Below are 22,657 nucleotides of genomic sequence, written 5' to 3' on the forward strand. Positions count from 1 at the left end.
TTTACTTGCTCTTCTCCTCCAAAATCTGGTGCGAGTCCTTGAGAGGCCATTCAGGAAAGATGTCAGTAGTAAGAACTGCTCTGACCCAGTAGCTGCTCCACCTACTCTTGGTGCATCCAATACAATTAGCAACTTGCAGGCTTTCACTGATACTGAATACAAACTGCTAAAAAGAGTTGTTATATCTTATAAATCCACTAATGAGCAAAGCTCTAAATGTGGCCTTGTAAAAGTGTCAGCTGTAAAAAAAAAAAGTGTCCATCCAGACACAAATGAGCAGGAGTGAAGCTGCTTCTTTATCCATGAGTCATAGGCTTAAAATGAGCTCCCTTCCAGCTCCCTGTGGCTTTCCATGTGCCAATCAGATATTGAACCTGGGAACTAAAGCCTGGAGACCATGGAAGAGCCCCTGCCTATTGGGGTAAGAAATAATAATAAAATTGGGCCAATATTACCACATTTGACTTTTGTTGATGAGACATTTCTGGCATAAAGCAAATGTCGTAAAGGCAGTGCAACCTACGTCATAGGAACAGGTCCTAGAAATAGGTTTTGGGGAAAATCAGAGTCTCCTGGGTGTTATGTCAGCAGGTAGACTTCAAACTTCAAGTTGCCTTCTTGAAACACTCAGTTCCCTTTGAAGAATCACAAATGAATGGTGGTGAACAGGTTGGTTCTGGGGTGGTCACTTACATCACTGCCCAAAGCCATGGAGGTCTACAAGCTGAGGCAGTGGACAGCATTGGGCTGTGTACGGCTGCGACAGCCACCTCAGCAGAGAAATTCCTGATTATGGTAAAAGGAGGGACAGAGGAGATTTCATAGAATCATAGGATTGCCTAGGTTGGAAGGGACCTTTTAGATCATCTAGTCCAACCATCAGCCTAACTCTGCCAAAAACCATCACTAAACCATATCTCGAAGCACTATGTCTACCTGTCTTTTAAATACCTCCAGGGATGATGACTCAACCACTTCCCTGGGCAGCCTGTTCCAATGCTTGACAACCCTTTCAGTGTAAAAATTTTTCCTAATATCCAATCTAAACCTCCCCTGGCACAACTTGAGGCCGTTTCCTATTGTCCTGTTTCCTGTTACTTGGGAGAAGATGCTGCCCCCCACCTTGCTACAACCTCCTTTCAGGTAGTTGGAGAGAGTGATAAGGTCTCCCCTCAGCCTCCTTTTCTCCAGGCTAAGGAACCCCAGTTCCCTCAGCTGCTCCTCATGAGAGTTGTTCTCCAGACCCTTCACCAGCTTCATTGTCCTTCTCTGGACTCGCTCCACCACCTCAATGTCTTTCTTGTAGTGAGGGGCCCAAAACTGGACACAGTACCTGAGTTTCCTGAAACAACTACCATCAGCGTAGTCTAGATCAGAGCTCTTAGACCTGAAAATGGATGACTGCAGGCTTTTTAATCACATGGTCCTGTTTACATTAAAACTCCATTTCCAGTTTCACTTTCAAGGTTAATTAGCCTTGGTGCTTGTTAAGGATGGTTTTGTGGTAAGTTCAAGTATGTACAACATTTCTGAATTGCTACAGCCCCCTTCGCAAAGCCTTACAGTCTCTTTCTCCAGGGGTGAAACAAAACAAAGGAGGATTCCTTCTCTCCCTCATCCTTTTATTGCTTTCCACTAATGCAGCTATACTATTGGTAACAAGCAATTTTCTGATGTGTATAAAACTCCCCTACTGAGTATAATCTAAATCAGATCTAAACACACATCCGTGCACTATAGTAATCTAAATTATTTACAAGCGTGCTAAATACAAACAGCTCTCAATCTCTGCCGCTCTTTAATGAGGTCCAAAATTTGGCAAGTGTCCATGATAAATATAAAAATTTTAAGGAAGTCTTCTGCCATTATTGCTACAAAAGCCAAGATGTTTTACAGCATGTTCAGAACACCTCTGCAGAATATTGTACAACAAGCAAAGCCAGTAAATTGTCTTTAACAAAGTTCTGTTCTTGTTTAAAAGCAACTGTAGCTGATTTGTTCCAAATAATACCTTAAAATGTTATATAATAAAATGCTCATCCCCATGCATCCGGAGTACTTTGTAACTGGAAATGAACCTTGACCAAACTGCGTTTGAACTATGCAGTGTGCAGCTCCTTAATTAAAAGTAACATTGTTTTGTGACAACTGAATTAAGAAGGCATAATGTCAGGCTATGAGCTGGTTTCCGTCCTGTCTTTGAGGGTGATCTAGAATGTGAAAGTAGAATACTGCAGGCAAATTTTGCAAGTTCCTTAATGCTGGAGTGTCTGTTTTCCGGGGCATTTATTCAGCATTTCATACATTTCAAGTGCTACCAAAGTAAAGCAGTGCTGTGGTGAGATTGATTTTTCTGTAAAATAGTAAGCAAGCGACAGTAGTTAAGGCTCCTTGAACATTCTTGGCAGGATTTCTCTCCACAATAGCAACTTTAATATGTGAACTTAATTATAGTATCTTAGTATATCCTCCTTATAAATACTTTCTTGTCTACATATGAAATGACTCTTGTCCTTTGTTTCTTCTCTTGGGTTTGTAGTTTTTCGAGTACACATCCCATAATGAGATACGTTACAACACCCGACAGCCAGAAATCTGTGCAGCAGTCGATTCAGGGACCGACTACTTGACAATGTACTTGTGTCAAGAAAATGTCCACAGTATTCCTGAAAACCAGAAGTTTGTTTTCAGAGAGGTAAGTGTGCCTGCTTGGTTTTGGGTTTGGTTGTTTTGGAAGTGGGTGAAAGACAATTGTTGAGGGGTTTTTTCTTTTTGTCTTACTGCCTAGACATCATGCAGGCCACGACATTGGCATAGATCTCTGGGAGAAATACGCTGTCTTGTCTTTTAATATCTGAACGTAGAACCAGGGTAGCAGCAGCGTGCAGGTGAAGAGTATGCCAGTCATAAAAAAAAATAGGAAGATGAAATAGGAAGGAAAGTGCCTTTTTTAACCTCAAAGGAGCTGGGAAGGTTGTCAGAGGTGTCTCTTTGCCCTGTTCACATCTAGTGCCTTCTGCAGGCTGCTCAGTTCTCTCTCACATCTCACCCCTGTTGTCTTCTTCTGAGAACTGAGATGCCTCCATGTACCCCTTCCCCAGCCAGTCTCATGGCTGGCCTACTTCTGCTCTCCTTTCATTGACCTCTTTTATTTCCCAGTATTTACACCACCATATATCCCTGATACTTCATGTACCACCATTACTTTATGCTCTTCTCTGCTTTCGAGCAGCTGCTTCTCCTCTGCAGACCATCTCTCGTGACCCTCCACGTGAGCACCAGAACTGCTCCCTGAGCTTTTCTGCAGCGTAATGTGCAGTTGTGTAATTTGATGCACCATCAAAAAATACCTTCTGCTCTACTCCTACCCCTACACAGGACACATCTTACTGGCTGTGGGGACTCAGCAAATCTTTTTTTCAACCGCCTACTCTCTAAGGGGAGAAATACTGAGAAATATGGAGTATATTTAATAAATATAACATAATCTTAGGAAACGTTGTATTTAGTAGTTTTTAATCTCTGAAGGAGTTCCTGGGTGCCTGAGAGAAAATAAATTGGATGAAAAATGATGGCCTTGGTCAGGTTCTGGAGTGTTATTATTTGGCTAAGGGAAAAGGTCACATAATATATCAAAATGGTATATTTACATAATGTGCCTGCATAATGCATCTAAACTCTACAGGCTCCATGGTTGACAAATTTCATGCTTAGACACTACCACCAGTGATAGGTGGCAGAATAAATCCTAAAGAAAAATATGAAAAATACTGTCCATTCACTAAATCTAGTCCAGACTGAAGCTCACAGTGGTATTACTGAGTAAAAAAAAAAAAGCTACTTAAAAGGTTGACTTTATGAATGAGGTTTCATTTTTAATGCTGACTATTAAAAAAATTTTTCAAGGTCATATGCATTAATCCCTAAGATGACACGTATTGAACGACCCTCAGTCGCTTCGTGAAATAATTGAGAAAACACAGGTTTGGAATACATCTATTTCCACTGCACTCCTAACCATTAACTTTTAGCATCTGAAACTTTAGGAATTATTTTAAGTCTTCTTTCCTTCTTGTAATAACTTTGTGCCTGTGTGGGATTTGAACGTACTGCTCTGCTCCGATTCCTCCTCTTCTATTGCATTAAATCAAAATCACCAGTCCCCACCTTTCAAGACAGGTGATGGGTGAGGTGTCGGTACCACATTTCTCTTGCTTTGTGCGGAGCAGTGTCAGACGCTGGAAAAGCTGTCCTTATAGATGTAGCATAATCAAAGATTTGAACAGCCTTCCCAGCAGCCTGGCAAGAACTAAGTTCTTACGGGCACCGATTCAAAAACGAGTGAGGCAGATATTGATTAGTCTGCTCAAAAAGTTGAATTATCACGACGGAAAGAGGAAAGTCATTCAGAAGCTAAGTCTGTCAGCAAGCCCGTGGGCAAGCGCACACTGCTGGGCTTCAGGGGCTACAGCTCGAAGTGTAATTAGTGCGATACTCCTGATGATGGAAGGAGCAGACTTCTAAAGGAGTCAGGATTATGCTCAGAAACAGGGTGTTGGCATTTTTCTTTTGAAGCCACCAGAGGCTTTGGAGATGGTTAGGTGTGGGAATGTCACCTGGGCCAGAGGAAGGGTCTCGGAGCAGGGTGGTTCTCCACAGCTGGCTATGCTGCCTTTTGGCAGGTCGCCCTCCTAGTTGACCGCGCTCCTGGACTGGAGCGAGCAGTGTGAACTGGAGATTAAATGTTCTTGGAGATTCCCATAATAGGAGGGCCCGAGGCCTCAAAACGTGTTCTTTAAGGTATCTGACTGTGGAGGCCTGGCAGATCCGACACCCCTGCGGCAGCTGTGCTGCCCTCCAGCAAAGCAAGCAAACTCCACACACATCTGCAGGCTAGGGGCATGCTTAGATATTTTTTCCTTTTCCACTAAAAATATACCCTGTGAAGAAAGGGGATTTTTCTTTCTTTTTTTTTTTTTTCATGAGAATATATCCAGCATCTATACTTAGCTAACAACACTTACATTTTACTTGCAAGATGTGCAATAAGTTGGTGTATTTGGGCAATGCCTGTACTTGGCTTCGGTTTTCTCTGCTTGTATTCTGGTGCAGTAACAAAAGGCAATGGAAGTGAATGAAGTTAGCACATCCTTTACAAGCTTAGATGTCAAGACACAAATCACTCTAAAGCAATGTTAATCTAAGTTTAAAAGCAGGGTCTTTTGATATAGTTTCAGAGCTCCTCAAGGCAGGCAAGGCAGGCCACTGCATGGCCCCATGAGAAGGATATGCGTGATATTTATTTGTTATAAATGTCTTCTATGACTTTTAAAATACAGTGACATGCCTGTAACTTTTAAGACCTGAAAAGCAAAAATTATTTCTGTCTTTTGTAGGACGGTACCTTGTTTCATCTACAAACCCAGAAGTGCGTACAAGCCCAGTCAAATGCTCACAATGGTAACCCAGCACCATTATTACGACCGTGTACTAACTCGGACTACCAAAAATGGTTCTTCAAAGAAAGAAGTTGATCCAGATGTCATCTAGGATATAGCTGAATATGAAGATGTTCTCTTTCTAGTCAGCAGTTAGTCATCCTTTTGAAAATCATCACCTAAGTGATATATTTTTGTATGGAAAGAACTGTAATTAGTTTACAAGCCTTGAATTTTGTTTTCTGGAGCATTAAAAGGAGCTAAGCATTGAGAGCTACATAAAGTAAGTGGTGTGGTTATATCATGCCACAGAATCTGCTCCTCTTCTCTTTATTTGGCAGCTACATAACTGCTTCTGAAGTGTCTTAGGTTCTTTTCACAAGTGACAATATATATATATTTTTTTTAATCTACTGTGTGAAAGTAAGGCAGTCAAAATAATTGCACTAATGTTACCTGCTAATGACTTAAGATGTTTATTTTTCTACTAAAACATTCTGCAGTTGGGCCTTTTAACGGATACTAGTTAATAATTCTTCTTGTCTTTTAAATACCAAGAAGGTGAATGTAGGCCACATTCTGCCCCAAGTGACTACCACAAAACCCTCGCTGAAGACGGTGCGGATTTGCACATGAAGGCAGAGTAGGTCTGCATGGTTTTGCACAAATAACGATCTAGATGCATACAGATTGCACATGCTTGACAATGCTATACATAAAACGTTGTGACAATTTTAGATGCTCATGGCACTTGCCAAATTTCTAATCACGCTTAAGTCTGGTTTTGGAGTAAAATGGGGATTTTCTCATTTTTCTTAAAGAAACAATATTTAAAGGTGATGCTCTGGGAAAAACTATTTGGATTCACATGGATCTAGCTATGCAGCTGTGTCACAGACTGCATGACTGACTTTAACATTATGTGGATTTTCAACGTGCATCAAACTTTCAAGATCAGACCTAGCAATAATTCTTTTGACAAATTTCGAAATTACCGCTAGAAAAAACCTAATCTAAGAAATCATATCTTTCATTAAATTGTGTTTAAATGTTTCATATAAAAATTATTATATGAACAAAAATGGTTTTGCAACTAATTGATATGCTATGCAGCTGATATTAATACAAAAAGAATTGTCTTTCAGATATAACTTGCATTTTGTCTAGGAGCTCCTTTTCTGATACGTTGGTTGTGTAAACACATAGAGTCCTATTGAAAGCATGGGGTTTGATCTGCAGTGGTACAAGATGTTTTCTGCTGTGGTGTGTGAGATCTGCCTTACCCAGCCAGACAAGTAGCGTGTATAGCAATATATTTGGTCGTTGACCACCATCATTACAATGTTGATTAAAATGGTTTCAGCTCATAAGGAAAGTTTCTTTCTATATCAGCTGGAGGTGTGCTTATGTGTAGACGCATGAAGATTTCAACCTTTTTCCCCTCAGAAGTCTTGGCATCTGTTTCAATTAGTTTTGGATGTATTCTGCTATTTGCCTTTGTTCATGTTTTCTATAAATAATGTACAGCCTTTTCTTTGAATCCTCATAAGCTCATGCCATTTTGGCAGACCTATTTATATGATTAGGGTGTGGGGGGAGGGGTTCCTGCCTGTAGGAGATGTGTATGTAGGTTCTTCCAAGGTCCTTCTAAACCCATGTAGATAGAATGTTTTTGTGAGCACCTTTGATGTTTTGTCTCTGTGGGCTGGACTGCTGAAAATGATGTTAGAATTAATAAAATATTTCGTGATTCAGTAGTGGGAACTGTCTTTACAACTTCTTTTTTTTTTTTTTTTCTTATCGTTAGTGGTTTTCTTTAAGAGATGAGAGAAATGATTAGTCTCTGATCCCTAGATGCGGCACTTGGGAGAAGACAGCTTTATTTTACGGTTTCTCACATTCCTTTTCCTGAACTCAGTAATTCCTCTGTTCACCTGCTAGCAGCAGTGGTATGCGCTTTGCAGAGCCACAAATCAAAACTGAGTGGCTGCATGAGAGAACTGTGAGAGATCTGGCAACACAGCACGGTTTTTCTGTCCATTTCTGCTTTGCCTTCTTGACTGTTTAAATTAATGAGAGCCCAACTATTACAATTGTAGACAAAACTCTCGTTGACCTCCCACAGTCAATGTAGTTTTCTTAGTTTTGAGACTTCAAGATTTCATCACCAGGTGGTGGTATGCAAGTGAAACTTGGTAATTAGAAATTATTTTCCATATGTCTTCCCACTCTGCACTTGTTTAGAGGGAAGTATTGATGTTTTGGGCCTCTGCTTACATGCAGCTGAACTGTTTTCTCATACACCAGCAAACCTGCTCGCCTGGGTTGAATATTTGCTAGGCAAACACACTTATGTTGAGTTCAAAAGCAGACACTGAATGAAGCAACGTCACCAGCTTGCTCCCGCTATGTTGGACTGTTAGTCCATCTACTTACCACTTTGCTCCTCAAGATCCTTTTCTTCTTCTCAACCCACTGGACTTGTATTAATGTCTGGCTTCAGGTTTGGAGGGTGAAGGACTCCATCAAGCGTCTGAGTAGCAATGAACATCTTCAAACTTCCTTTTGCAGGAGGTCAGGGCTACCTGCTGAGAAATGGACTGTGGACTTCAGGCTTCTCCTCAGCAGAGAAGGGGCTGGATGCCTCACAGAAATGGAAAAATTGGAGGACTTCTGTCACAAATCCATACTTCATCTGGTTCTGGCCTCCTAGGGCTCTCTTTGAAACAGGGAGAGAGAGAGGAACGTTTTCCACATGGTACAAATCAAGAACCAGTAGGTCCCCCCTTTCTTGGTATCCATCTTCCTGTTATACTTAGAGCCACGTGTTTCCTTTCCCTTTTGCCACTAACCATGTGAAGCACCCATAAAACCAAAACTTGCAACTCAAGCTTATTGATAACCTTAGATTAAAATAATGGGATGCTGACAGTGCAAACTGGGAAATCCCAAGAGTCCTCCTTCCATTTTGTACCATCACTCCGTTCAAAACAAGAAAGGACGTTTTTTAAATATAGAGAGATCGACTGAACAAATTGTCCTAAGAAGGTATTGTCCCGGTGCCACAGTACGCTGTATAAAATTCTAGGGTAGAGATGATGAAATCTGTCTTCCAAATGGATTTTATTCCTTCCTCATTGCCTAGCTGTGAATACAACCCCTCCCAGGCTTACTGCCCATTTTTAGACATTATACTGGATCAGCGTGATTCTGCGTTCTCCCATGTTCCTTCTCTTTCCCCTTGTCCCCTGTTCCTTGGGTATCCCCAGGTACGGGGCATATTTGACACGGTTGAGGCGCAAAAGATTAAGCCAGGAGAAGTACTTCACAAAACTGAACTGTGCAAAATGTTTTCCCAGTTTTCCATATCTTGTGCCGAATGCACCTCATAAGGGGAATAGTAATATGCAAGGAGTCGTTAACCTTTAATAAATTACCTGATGGCATTATGTCCAAAATGAGAATTTGGCATTGTAAGTACTGATTGAACTTGCTGATTTTCTGGAATAAAAAAAAAAAAATCATGATTAAAAAAAATTGTCATTTAAAATACTGTTTATTTCTTAGTCTTTGTATTCCTTTATTTAAAAAAAAAAAAGAAGAAAAATAATTGCAATACAGATTGCAGTCTGGTGCATAATTCTTTATCGTATTTCTTTGAACTCATCAGGTAACTGTTTTGCCATTTTTTTTTTCTTTTACTCTTCCACTGTTCTCCTTCCATTTAAACATTGTGGGTCTTCTACATGGGCTAGAACTTACTGGATTTTCACTTCAGCAGAAGAACGTATATGAGCCTTGCTTCTAAGAAATAAACTGCTAAAACCTTTGTACGTGTAGTCTCGACTGAACCTTTATGATGGGATTGTCAGAGTTTACACAAACGCCCTGGAACAACAGTCGTCATTATATGCACATTGGTCAACATGAATTAGAAGCAGTATTTCTTGCTAGCTCTGCTGAAACTAAGACTCAAAACGTGTTCAATTTTTGTTATATTTATAGGAAGTGGTACGATTTTACTGGAAGGGGAAAGTCATGTTGGTTGGTAACACCGGGACTGATGGGATTGTGCTCCTATTCCCTGTGTATGAAAACCCAGGCAGTTACACAGTGATACTGCTGGGTTGGTAATTCACAGAATCACAGAATGGTCGGGGTTGGAAGGGACCTCTGGAGACCATCTAGTCCAACCCCCCTGCCAGAGCAGGGTCTACTAGAGCAGGTTGCACAGGAACACGTCCAGGTGGGTCTTGAATGTCTCCAGAGAAGGAGACTCCGCCACCTCTCTGGGCAGCCTGTTCCAGTGCCCTGCCACCCTCAAAGTAAAGAAGTTCGTCCTCGTGTTGAGATGGAACTTCCGATGCTCAAGTTTGTGTCCGTTACCCCTTGTCCTGTTCAAACTCTGATGTTCTTTTAATTCCATTTGGCCTGCAGATTGGGAAATTTGAAGTTGAGCTTTGTTCTGATATCCTGATATAAAGACATAGCAGTCAAGATGTCTAGAGAGCCTGTAGGATCATGCAGTTGTGTATATACGCTTGCAACTGTGGGGTTTTTGGCAGTGTTTGAGAATGCTGTATAGGCTCATAACAAAGACAATATTCCCACCTATCTCAACAACTTAGCTGAGATAGGTGGGAAAGTCCTTGGGAGGGAGGGAAGAGAGGGATCGTGGAGCTTCCCCCATTCCGTTGGGGTGCTAGCCGTTGACTGCAACAGCAATAGCTGGGTTGGAATTAGCGCATTGCAGTATTCTTCCACTCCCCATTTACAGAGGAAAACAATGATGTATGTATATGCAGTACTAAAATTACCATGCCTAGATCAACAGTTTTCAGTCTTTTTTTTTTTCAATCCATTACTCACTGACATTTATATGAATAGACAAAGCCTGTTTAGACCACTCCTAGTCAGCACCAACAGGAATGACATGGCTGTCGATGACATACTTTTAGAGGCTTCCAGGATTTCCAAAGGCGGTTGGAGACAAAAACAGGGCAGGACCTTCTCAGTGAATTCTCCCAACTCAAAAGCAAGAAAAAGAAGATGGAAGATGCAGGAAGCGAGTTACTGGCCTGACACGTAGCGTGGCATGTTTCATGCAGCATCAGACCATCTCCCAGAGTGGGAGTGGACTTGCAGCAGATGCGATTTCTTTCTTGGTGGTAAGGGAAAAATAAGTTTTCTGAGTTTCTTGAACTTATCCATGCTTTGGAGGTGTTTAACTTGCAGCTGAAGAAGAAAGTGGTCAAGGGAGTCATACCAGTACAGATACTTAGACTTGAAATACATGAATTAGGTACTCTGTGATGAGCAAATATAAAGAATATATAAAGAACAAAAATGTTAACTGTGCATACACTGGGAGAAAACCTAGTAATAGCTGGGAGAAACTGGAAATGGTCATTAGCAGGAAGATATTTGACATAACTTTTTACTGAACTATAGTTGAAGAATTCATGTGATTGAAACACTGAGGTGACTGGGTAACATTTGATTTTGGAGCAAAGAGAACAGGATTTACAATTCTTGGGAACTGATATTTTAGCCAACAAGGAATAATAAGGTACAGAGGGTGTCTGGTGTAGACCACCAAATAAGAATATAAAGCCTTTTTGCGTAACAGATAAAGGATGCGTGCTACTTCAGAGGATTTCATCCTAGGGGATGTACTTTACTGATTTCATGGTAGCGAAACATTCGGGGGTTTCTTAGGAAAAAAAAAAAAAGGCATCTGGGCAAGTGGCAGTGCCTGACACAATCTTTAATGAGCAGTTTGGTGCAATTCTCCTTTAGGCCTCCTTTTATTTAAAATGAGCTGTTACCTGGGCATCTGTTACGCATAAACAAAGGATAATACCTATGAAAGAAGAAATTTCTCGGGGCCGACAACTGGAAAGAAGCAGGGTTTACAAAATATGACTATATCTATACATCATGTTGAAAACGTACAACATGAAAGCTTTCCATAGGATTGCAAATGAAATATTTTAAAATATCAGAAATATAGTTCTTTGTTAAATCTAAATTTAGCCTCAGTGCATCTGTTACCATATTGTCTTTAATTACATGATTTTCTTGCATTATGTTCCCTGGGGTTTTTTTTACAAAAGATGTGGAAACTGTCTTTTTATGCCTCACTGAGGAAGGATTTTGAGAGGCTTACTTTGCCTAATCCTCATTGTTCAATATATGGCCTTATTTACTTCTCCATAGTATATCCCTAGCCTGAAAAATAAAGGTTATTTTCCTAGCTTTTTTTTATGGAACTCGAATGTCATAGTGTCTTAGTGCTTCCCAAATATTTATTACCCTATCTTCACAATATGACCATGAAGGAAGAGTCCCCCTGTTTTACTGTCAGGGAATGCAGTGACAAAAAGATTAAAGTCAGAAGTACCACATTATTAAATAGGGTAACTTGAAGTGTAGCTTTGCTTGGTTTAAATGATACCCGGCAATACTCCAGACTTCTGCACTTCAGACAGGGGAGCTGGGGTTCATTGGACCAAAGGTGGTCACCTTCAAACCAGAAACGCGGATACAGATGAACTGGCACCCCAGGGTTCCCATTACGCCCAGGATGATGTACCGAAAGGATCTCCTGCCAAGTGCCCCCCCAACAATGAGGAAGCCCTGTCAGAGACTACCTCTGAGAAGTCTGCCTTAGCTTTTTGGGCAAACAGGGGTAAATCTTGGTCTCCTGGGCCTACTTTTGGAACTGTTTTTGTACTCCATGGCCAACATTAGCTCCATAACGTAGCACTCCCCAGGTGTGTTTCTTTGACCTGTTTCCCCAGCATCCGACTTCCCGGTGCTCTGCGCGGGCACCAGCGGCGGCTGGGCTCTGCCTCCCACGCGAGGGCAAGCCTCCAGCTTTACGCCGAGTACAAGTGGACAATAACTCTTTCCGACCCGTGCTTGGAAAGAAGCAGGGAGATGCATTTGATTCTTAAAATAACAAAGGGGCATTTGCTGCTGCATCAGCAACAAAGAAGGATGTCAAGCAGTTGCTAGTAATATTTAAGGCATCAATTCTGTTGTACCACATAACTTGGACTCCAGCTTTCTTTCCGAAAGACGGAGTTCTCAAAAACTGGGAAACTGCTTTAAAAAAAAACTTAGAAAGCTGATGACATTCCAGAGACAGTGTGAGTGCGTGTGTTAACATACTGCCAATATTGTAAATTGATAACAAAAGCGATCCAAGTAACTGTAGTCCTGGTAGCCTGGTAGTACTGGAGAAAATCACAGAAAATCACAGAATGATACAAGCGGTGAAGAATGATTTTCTGTGGAACAGATTTTGACAAACAAACTTGGTATCAATGGCAGATCAGGTTGAGAATGGTGAAACATCATTTAGCACATGAAATTCCAATTAAAAATAACATTATACAAAATCAATATGGCACCTATTCCTGTTGGCATCCTAGGAAGATCTGTTCTTGGTGTCACGATACTTTCTGGAGGAAAGTAAGTTACTAATAAGTTTGTAGAAAAAAAAGCACATAGTTTGATTTATCCTAATTCAAGATCACGTGCACAGGAGCAAAGAACTAGGTCATGCTTTTAGGGAGAATGGATCCAAAGCATGGTGTAGATTATTCCATAAAAAGGCAGCTCCACAAGGACGACAAACTGGCTGGTTTCCCTATCGGGATTAGCTCTCCAGACCTGCCCATCCCTCGGAAGTGGCTGGTGCGGAGGGAGATGCTGAGGTTGCTGCTGGTGGCCTGGTGCTGATGGGTCACAGAGTCAGAAGGGACAATTCCCACATAAAGGGGAAAAAGGAGAGGTGCCTTGGAAACGCCTCCAGAAATGATTCCTGAGGTGAGGGAAAGTCGGTCTAATTATTTTACAAAAGCAAAATGCAGTGATTAATCTTTGCCCATGTGCATGGTAGAAGATCACTGCTACTACACCCCTTAAGCTGAGAAAGGCATGATGAGAACCAGTGATTGGAAGCTGGTATAAGACAAATTGTTACTGAGTATGAGATACACCTCTTAGCAAACTAATTAATGATTGAAATGATTTATCAAGAGATGTGGTGGACTCTTCATTACTGATGCCTTTAAGTCAACGCTGCTGGATGTCATTCTGAGGAAAAGGCTGCAAAGCAGTGAGTGTTATGAGATTACTGGTTGAGGCCTTTTAGCTCAAGGTCAGACCATGATGATCTTAGAATTTATTAATCTCTGAAGATTCTTTCCAATTTATTGCACAGATGCCGCCGTCGCATATGCGACATAAATTAGATGTACTAGGTTGATCTTCAAAGGTTTGCCTTTGAGTGACTTCAGGAAAATTATGCAGAGGTGTAAAAAGTGAGGTGCCTAAGGCAGGGTTAAGCAAAGCTTTGCGTTTTCCCAGTAACGCCTCCCATGTGGGATCCACCTGCCTTTGCAACACGCGGTGGAACACATGGTGTCGCCTCCCTGGTCTTCTCACCAGGCTGTACCACCGCTCAGGGACTCGGCGAGCCACGGCGGAGGGTGGGCAGCAGGAATGTGCTCCCCGGGTTGCGGGGACACACTGGGAGCGGGGCGGGAAGCCCTTGGCCAGTAGGCGGGATGGCGAGGCAACCAGTTGGGAGAACAGGTGCGGAAAGGGCTCACCTGCCCCAGGCTACTCGCACAGCTGTGGCGACCCACGGGGGAACTCCAGAGCCCTGCTGCAGCCTTATTTTGCTTTATTTTATTTTATTTTTGTAGCCACAAGCGGTGCCAGGCTCCAAGAAACCGCCAATTCTGCTGGGGGGGGGGGGGGGGGGCAAGATTAAAAAAAAATAATAATAATCCTGACTTCTGCTCTTGCAAAACGCCCAACTCCTGCTTGCCGCAGAGTTGCCACGGCCCGGGCTGCGCGTGTGCGCGGGGCTGGCGGAGGTGCCGAGCCGGAGTGGGAGCGTGTTTGCGTGTGCCGCGGGGTGCGTGGGGGAGGGCGGGCTGTGGCGGGGAGTGTGCGCGGGGGGGGGAACCCCGCCTGCCTGCCCGCACCGGGCAGCGGGTCCGTGTGCGTGGGTCTGTCTGTGTGTGGGGGGCGGGGGGAGGGAGGGAGAAAGGAGGGGGGGGGGTGCGTGTGCGCGCCCGGTCACGCGTGGGGGGGGGGGCGGCGCGGGCCCTGGGGACGTGCGGCACCCGCCGCCCGCAGGCAGCACCTCCGGCCATCCGCGCTGGCCTTGGGAGCTCCACCTGGAGAAGGTGCCCGACCCACGGGCACCGAACGCTGATGCCGTGAAGGGAGCTCGGCCCGGCTCCACTCTACCTTCCCCCTCCCCCCAACCCCCCCCGCCGCACACTTCACTCTGCCCCCGGCCCCGGGGCCGCGCATCCCGCCCGGCGGCTCTGCCGGCTCTGCCAAGGGCGGGCGCAGGCGGCACCTCCCGCCCGCGGCGGGGGCTGCCCCGACTCCCGGGGAATGCGGCAGTAGCACCCCCCGCCCCGGCTCAGCACCGCTCCCCTCCTCCGCCTCCCCGGCTCTAGGGGGGGCTTTTTTCCTCGCCGGCGTTTTCTGCCGGAGCATCCTATTTTTTTTTTTTTTTTTTTTTCTTTTGGAGGAGGAGGAGGAGGAGGGGGGAAGGAGGGAGGTGTTCAATGAGGACTGCTCGGGCCCCCCCTCCGCGCCTGAGAGGTGCTGTCCCTCCCTGAGCGGAGAGGGGGGAGAGCGGCTGGGGAGGCAGAGGCAGGTCCCGCTCCTTTGCCGCCGAGGAGAGAGGAGGAGGAGGAGGAGGGTTAGCGGGGAGTGTGTCTATGTGTGCGTGGTGGTGGAGGGGGTTATTTATTTATTTATTGCTCCTGGTGGTTGCAGCTGGCAGACCTGGGAAGGAGTAGGCGCCATTGCCAGAAGGATTATTGCCAGGGGAGGGAAGGGGGGGGAAGAGAGAGGAGACCCCGAGGCTCCTGGGGAAGCAGAGAGAGGCGGCTCTTTTCCTCCCGCCTTGGCTTCTGCCGCCGGGGGATGCGCCCGGACTGAGAGGGGCTCGGCTCCCTTCCGCCGCTCTGTCCGTCCCCCCCACCCCTTCAGCCCTCCTCCTCCTCCTCCTCCTCCCCCCCATCCAGCAGCATGCATCCCTCTCCGCGGAGACCGGCCGCTGCCACCTCCAACCCTGCCATGCTACTGCTGCTCCTGTGCCTGGGCTGGGCGCCGCCGGGCTGGGGCTGGCCGCGGGGCAGCTCCCGGGGGGCGGCCGGGTTGCCCCCCAACGCCACCACGCCGATCTCCATCATGGGCTTGATGCCTCTCAGCCAGTCCGAGGAGGACCAGAAGAGCAAGATCGGCCGGGGGGTGCTGCCCGCCGTGCAGCTGGCCATGGATCAGATCCGCAACGAGTCCCTCCTCAACCCTTATTTCTTGGACCTGCGGCTCTACGACACGGAGGTAGGGACGGCCGCGGGCCCCGCGCCGCCCGGGCGCAGGGGGGGGAGGCGCCGCCGCCCAGTCCCGGGGCGCTGCGGGGCGCAAGGGCAGCGCGGACGCCCGGGCCGGGGCTGCGGCTGCCGGCGGGGGCCGCGAGCGGCGCCTCCGAGCCCGCCCGGCTCCGCAAAAGCCGCCGGTAGATGTTAAGGGACTGGCGGAGGGAGAGGAAGCGGAGCCGGCGGGCCGTATCCTGGCTCGTCCCGCATATCCGGAGCGGCTCCCCACCGGCAGCCGGCGGCTCGCTCCCGGGGGAGCCCCTGCCCGGCGCGGCGGGGGTGGGGGCCCGGGCGGCGGGGGTGGCTGGCTGTGGCTGGGATCCGCTGCCCTTGGCGGGCACGTACACGGGTGGGAGGAAGGCTGCCTCTCGCTGGCCCTCCCTCGCCCAGCGAAGCGGCGGCCGCATCCCTCTCGCCAGCCGCGACCCCGTTCAGCAACAGATGCACTTCGCCGGCCACTTCGCTCCCCCTCCCCGCCAGCGGGCACACGCTGCCATCCCCGTTTATCCCGTGCAGCGCCGGGACACGAAGGGCCGTAGCTTGAGGAGGAGGCGGGGAGGCTCCGGCAGGGTTTCGGCGGGTCTCCTTCCCTCCATCCCTCCCTCCTTCTCCTCCGGCGGGAGCGGCTGGGCACCCGGCCGGGGGCTGCGCGGCGGGCAGGAGGGAGGTGGCGGCGGGGCTCGGAGCCGCTCCTCGGAAAGAGTTAAATTTGCGGTCCCGCTGCCCGGCGAGCGGCCGGCAGCGCGGCGGGAGGGCTGCGAGGTGCCCCGCTCCGGACCGCTGCCTGGCACCGGCGGGCTGGGCTGGGAGAGGAGCCCTGCGCCGTGATGCGCCTGCCGGGAAACATCTTCCTTCCTACCTTTACCTGGTCGGGAGAGAGGCAGGGAGCGAGGCGAGGGCTTTGTTAAGTTGGTTCCCACCACCAGCTACCCACAACTGCGTTTGGTTTTGGTCACAACTTCAATAAGCGTGTGTTTGCGGAGGGTACGTGCTGCTCCAGTGTCGAGGCTTTCCTGAAGATGGCAGTCGCTTCTTGTGTAATGCCAGCGGCGGGTGCTCATTTCCAAGACAACCCTCGGTAAAGCGAGCGACTACCGAAAATCTTCCTGGCTGTAATTTAAGGAAGCCCCTGTCTTCTCCCCTTCGATTCTCAGGGTCCAGGGGGAAGCAGGAATGACAGGCTGGACCGCTTTGCGACAGTGCCTCCGTCCCCAAAATTACTGCAGAAGTCTCTTCTTCTAGGGTGGCTGCTTTTTATTGACGTGTATTTGTCATACGATTTTTTTTGTTCAGATATCCCTGGGCAGAAATGCATGGAGGGCAATATTGCTGAAGATGTAGTTTGGGAGAAAGTGTGCTGCCATCATGTTGTGTTGCGTGAACAAGGCTGAGATATTGAAAGGGAACACAGGAGAGCTCAGCCTAGATAGAGTACCTGTTTTGTTTCCTTAAAAAAAATGAATCTCAGGGAACTCTGCAATCATAATGAAGAGAATTATGGGGGATTTTCTGAATGGCATTACCTGTTTCATAAAGTGAGGTACTTGTTAGAAAAAAAATCACAGCTCTCCTAATCCTGTTTTCATTACATTATTCTATTTAAATCCTTCCCTTGGATGAAATTGTTACAAAAATAACACATGCATAGGAAGTAGAGAAGCCTAGGCAAGATCTTCCTTCTTCATACGGAACATCATAATCAATAAGGTGCTGCACTTCATTGCAGTCAAAATATTTTGAAGTTCTTAATACAGATTTTGGGTTCTGAACTAGGTAGTTAGCATTAAAATATTCAGGAAAAAAATGCCCTATTTGTTCTGGAATGAGTATCAGTTTCTTAAAAATTGTGTTTTTACTGTTTTGTACTCTAGGGACAAAAAGAATCAGGGTCATGTTGCCAGCTTGCCGTGTGGCTTTGAATGCTTTTAAGCAATTAATAAATGGATGGTTATGGAATGCTAAGTCAGGCGAATGTATATATTCGGAGTACGGTTGGATCATTATTGCATGCTTAATAGTGACAAGTAAATAACTTAGTGTTCATGAAGAGCACTAGATTGACTGCACCGAAACAGAATAGACTAATGGCTGGAATAGCCATTAAATACATAATGGTAGTGCAAACTTTTTCACTCGGTTCAGACATTACCTTATTTCTTCAGTGCACTTACCGTAAGCAGAAGGGTAGATGGCTCATCATGCCCACTTGGTCCTCAGCCTGTTTTCTGAGGTCGCCAATAAATAGATACGCCTGAAAGGCCTGGATCCTTATCATTGCATAATCACAGAGCAGGGAGTAGTTCTCTGTCTCAGGGCTTCGCAGGTGATACTTGTGACATTGTTGACTCTTCAAAAGAGAACGTGGAGCCTTGAACGTGTGGGATTTTTTGAATAGCTTGAGAAATAACTGTAGTGTACTTATAATGCTTAGGAAATGTATGGCAGTGATTCAGAAAATCATATATTCTCCCTCACGTCTTTCCAAAATCTCCCATTGTTGCAATCTGATGTTTGTGTTGCAATCTTGCATAATATTTTAAAAAAAGTCATGAAAAATAATAATGAAAATAAACAAATTGATTTCTTTTTTTTAAAATTTATTATGCATTCAGGTAGTTTTCTGTCAGGATTGAACTGAATATTTTAGTTTGCTTGATGTTTCTGATTTGTATAAGGAAGCATTATAATGCCTTTACTTTCTGATCAACCACTCGAAGAACTGCAGTGTGCCTTCTAAGTTAGACTGTTGTTTGTCAGTGCTTGAACTCGCTAGCCTTTGAGCAAGTGAGCAGGAGCCCTAGTGTTTTTCAAAGCGTTTAAACTGAATTAAGCACTTAAGTACAATCCTTAGCGTATGTCTCAACCAGCTGTGATTGTGTGAATGACATCTTTGTTACAAAAGATGACCACAGGTTACAGCAAGTACAGAAAAATGTACAGGCTTCTGTCTTGAGTATTTTTGATGGTTAAGTGTGTTTGGAGTGCGATCGCGATCCAGTTTGGTGAACTCTGTTTTGCTACCCCTTGGGCATGTCTTTATTTATTTGGACGTTCCTACGTTGGCAGAGTGAATAAAACAAAGCTCAGGTGTTTGCAGAACTCTGGTCTAAGTTAGTGACTTTAATTTGTGCTGCTCATTTCAATGAGAGCGGGAGCAAACTCTAGATGAGACTCTTAGGCAAAATTTCGTAATTACGCTATTTTAGAAACTAGAGAATTTATAAAGCGATCATCTCTAAAGAGTCTCATCCAAAACCCATTGAAATTAATGGCAGCAATTCACTGATTCCAATGGCCCTTGGACCAGGTCCTAGACGGTAAGGGCGCTTGATAGTTTATGGCTTTGGATCAATAACTGTGATATAATATTTCTTCTTTTTCCCATCCCTGTGATTGTAACTTTAATTGGTTGAAAATGCAAAGAAATGTTTTGCAAAATAATGAAATGAAAAGCTCCACATACACTAGATGTAATTCGCAACTTCATGTAAATCAGGAAAGATGATTTCTGCTTAAGCGCCCTGACACACATCTGTTACAGGAAAAAAAAAAAAGCGGAATAACCCTAAAATAAAGGAATGAAACATTCTAGGAGAAAAAATTATCAATTTCAACAGTATTTAATTTGCATCAGGCAAAAACTGACCATGCAGAAACTAGAGGAAGAGGCATAGTGGAAGAAGACAAGGGCTTTAATGGAAGTTGGATATCTGCCCTTCTGCATCTGGACATCTTCCCTCGAATATGGCATATTTTCTCTGATTTCTTGTAGGAGCAGTGCTGCAAGCGGTGCACCGATAGGCTGAATTTGTTTTGAATCTAAACACGTATAGTCAAGAAAGCTGTGTATGCAAGTTAGAATTCTGTCACTTGTTTCTGAAGATCAAAGTGAGTCTTGACAAGGTGAAAAAAAGAAATCTTCCAGAAGTAAGTGGGGTATATTATCACAAAGAGGGAAGAATATTCGTACTATGGGGATGAGATTATTTCATTTTCTCTAACTACTACAAATAATTTGTGGTAATCCTGATATAATCTCATCTTTGTGCCATAATACACTCTAATAGCTTTAAATAGCAGGTTGGCATAGAAGGGTGAGCTCTGGAAAATGCAGAGGACTCCACAAAATCTGAAGGAACGTGCGAATTTATTGACATTTAATATGTATTTGCCTACTGCTATTCTGTAATTAAGTAGAAAGTGCCTTGCCTAATTTATCTGACAGGACGTTACAGTCTAGGTATATTATAAATAGAACTTCACTTTATTTTCTTCTTTTACTAAAACCTTATCTGTATTTTCAGTAAAACCCTCCTCCCTGAAAGTCTGAGAAAGTTGTACAGGTCGTGCACCAGTCTGGGTCGTTCCTACCAGCTATTCTAAGTTAAAAAAGACACTCAGCCTCCAGATAAAGATGTCTTTTCCAGAAAGTCCAGTCATAAATGATGTCGATGATAGGGTCAACTCATGTCTTGTTCCTGCAAGCTGAAGCAGGAGTCACATTTACTCTTACTAAGGATGGGGAATATATTCTGGAAACAGGAGAACAAGTTTGTGTCAGTGGTGCAAAATAAGGTGTCTGTCCAGGGGCGTGGAGCTCAGTGTTCAGTAGCACCTGATGGTCCTCAGAGAGGGACAAACAGCTGCTGGTTGCCATCTGTTGAACTCTGCCCTAAGAGAATTGAGCTAGGCCCCCCACACCCCGAAAGAAATCACACGATTTATAGGTTAGACCCTTCGTCTTAGGAGGCATAGACTGAAGTCTCTCTGACAGCAGCTGGATTTGCTGAAGAGGGACTTTTTACAAGGACATGTAGTGACAGGACGAGGGGTAATGGCTTCAAACTGGAAGAGCGTAGATTTAGATTAGCTATCAGGAAGAAATTTTTCACTATGAGGGTGGTGAGGCACTGGAACAGGTTGCCCAGAGAGGTTGTGGATGCCCCATCCCTGGAAGTGTTCAAGGCCAGGCTGGATGGGGCTTTGAGCAGCCTGGTCTAGTGGGAGGTGTCCCTGCCCAGGGCAGGGGGGTTGGAACTAGATGATCTTCCAACCCAAACCATTCCATGATAAATATGGTGTACCAAAGCCAAGTTGGGACTCTGGGGGTGAGCCCTGACATGCTTGTGAGTTCTCTGATGAATAAATTGTCTGGAGTCTTATTTTCAGTTTTACAGTAGTACTCAAAATGGGACAGATAGGTGGTGTTGTGGTCGTCTGAGAGCAGCAGTCAGCTTGCATACACGGGAGATGTCAGAGTCTAAAAGAGGGTCCAGTTTACAGCAGACTGAACTGGCAGACATTTGTTCTTGTATCGTCAGACGAGTTCGTGTCTGGCCTATGTTGAAGCAGTTGGGTAATATCTTACCTTTAAATATTACCAAGTACTTGTGCTGTCTGATATGTGCAAAGAGTGTAGCATTAAAATGCAGTACGCTACGTGTATGGATGATGATCACTGTCTACTCTACTGGCGATGTTCTGCTTGGAAGGGACATAGTTCTTTAAATAGTCAATGTCCCCTTTGACTTTTGCATAATATGGCTCCATTTGCAACATAACCTCTTTTTGCTCTAGAGTTTTGGAAACTTGGAGGGAATAATCTAAAAGTTAAGTGTTTATGTTAATTCTATGCTGGCTTCTCTGCTGATGCTAAGATGTGGGTGGGGAGAGGAGAGAAATCATGTATTCACTGCACCCACTCCTCTGGGTGCGGATCCCAGACCTGCAGAATGTATATCCTCTAAATATCTCTGCAAAGAGATTAAAGCCAATGTATCATTTTCTGGCATATGTCTTGCAATTTCAAGTATAACTTATCCTATACATACTGCAAAACACACTGTAATGGAGTCTTTTGATTCAAATGCCAAACATGCTCCATCAGCAGGGAAAAGTTGTTTTTTTGAATAAATCCAGGAAGGAGTTTCCATTTACATTTGAAGAAAGAGGGGGAAGGCCCTATCCTCTGATATGGTTATCAACCAGAGTGAATTACTCAGGTTTGTGGAAAAGATGGGTTGTAATATCCTGGTGATAACTGTGAAGAAAATATTTGCGATAGGAAAAAGGAGAGGAAGGAGCTAAAACCGAGAGATTTCATGGCGGCATTTACACAAATAGTTGTCAATGGAATATTTCTATTGTTTTAATTTAATACACGTAACTATTTGGGATGACATTAGCATTGCACATCGAGGCTAACAAAACACCATCTCACATAAATTGTCTGAGCATTGTGATGCGTGTATGTCTCAAGCTTTGTTGTCTGCTTTCAATTTCATTGCTTTATGGACATTTTCATGGCATAAGGTGGAATAACAATGCATTTGAGCAAACTGGAGAAGCTGGGAGCCAAACAGTTTTTCCATGAAACTCCTGTGGAGGCCATTGCGATCACAGGAAAGCAGATATTTTTACTTGGGAAGGGTTGAACCATTGCATACAGAGGTCTGGCTCAGGGAATCAGGTGGAAGTTAACAGAGGAAAACCCTTCGTGATCTGTTTTGGCTCAAATAATTTTTGGAGCAGCTGGGGCTAGCAGACAGGTACATTGAGGCCAGTCAGCAATTGTGTGATTCAATCCTGTGGAGATGTATGTTGATATGTGGCAACCCCATGTAGTCCAGGATACATATATATACACATGCACACATGCAGACACACACACACAAATATATATTTCAGGCTGTGGGATTCCAAACTGAGAGGGTACAGTGCAGTACATCACATTTTTTTTTAATTTATTTTTGTACTAGGAATCCTGGAACTAAATCAGTGACAGAGCCTGAAGCTTTT

The 22,657-nt window shown here is 44.8% G+C and overlaps 2 protein-coding genes across 2 annotated transcripts in view; both read left to right on the plus strand.

Annotated features, from left to right (window-relative positions):
* Positions 1–7,200, plus strand: part of GALNT12 (polypeptide N-acetylgalactosaminyltransferase 12) — a 49,426-nt gene extending 42,226 nt beyond the window's left edge. Inside the window, exons 9-10 of the mRNA XM_074576422.1 lie at positions 2,540–2,695; positions 5,397–7,200. Coding sequence (XP_074432523.1) covers positions 2,540–2,695; positions 5,397–5,534 — 294 coding nt within the window. The 3' untranslated portion in view covers positions 5,535–7,200. The remainder of the gene's footprint in view (positions 1–2,539; positions 2,696–5,396) is intronic.
* A 7,799-nt stretch (positions 7,201–14,999) lies between these two features.
* Positions 15,000–22,657, plus strand: part of GABBR2 (gamma-aminobutyric acid type B receptor subunit 2) — a 491,654-nt gene continuing 483,996 nt past the window's right edge. Inside the window, exon 1 of the mRNA XM_074576421.1 lies at positions 15,000–15,824. Within this exon, the coding sequence (XP_074432522.1) occupies positions 15,510–15,824 (315 nt within the window). The 5' untranslated portion in view covers positions 15,000–15,509. The remainder of the gene's footprint in view (positions 15,825–22,657) is intronic.

Source organism: Larus michahellis, chromosome 2 (genome assembly GCF_964199755.1).
Source record: "Larus michahellis chromosome 2, bLarMic1.1, whole genome shotgun sequence".
In the NCBI taxonomy this organism is placed as follows: Eukaryota; Metazoa; Chordata; class Aves; order Charadriiformes; family Laridae; genus Larus; species Larus michahellis.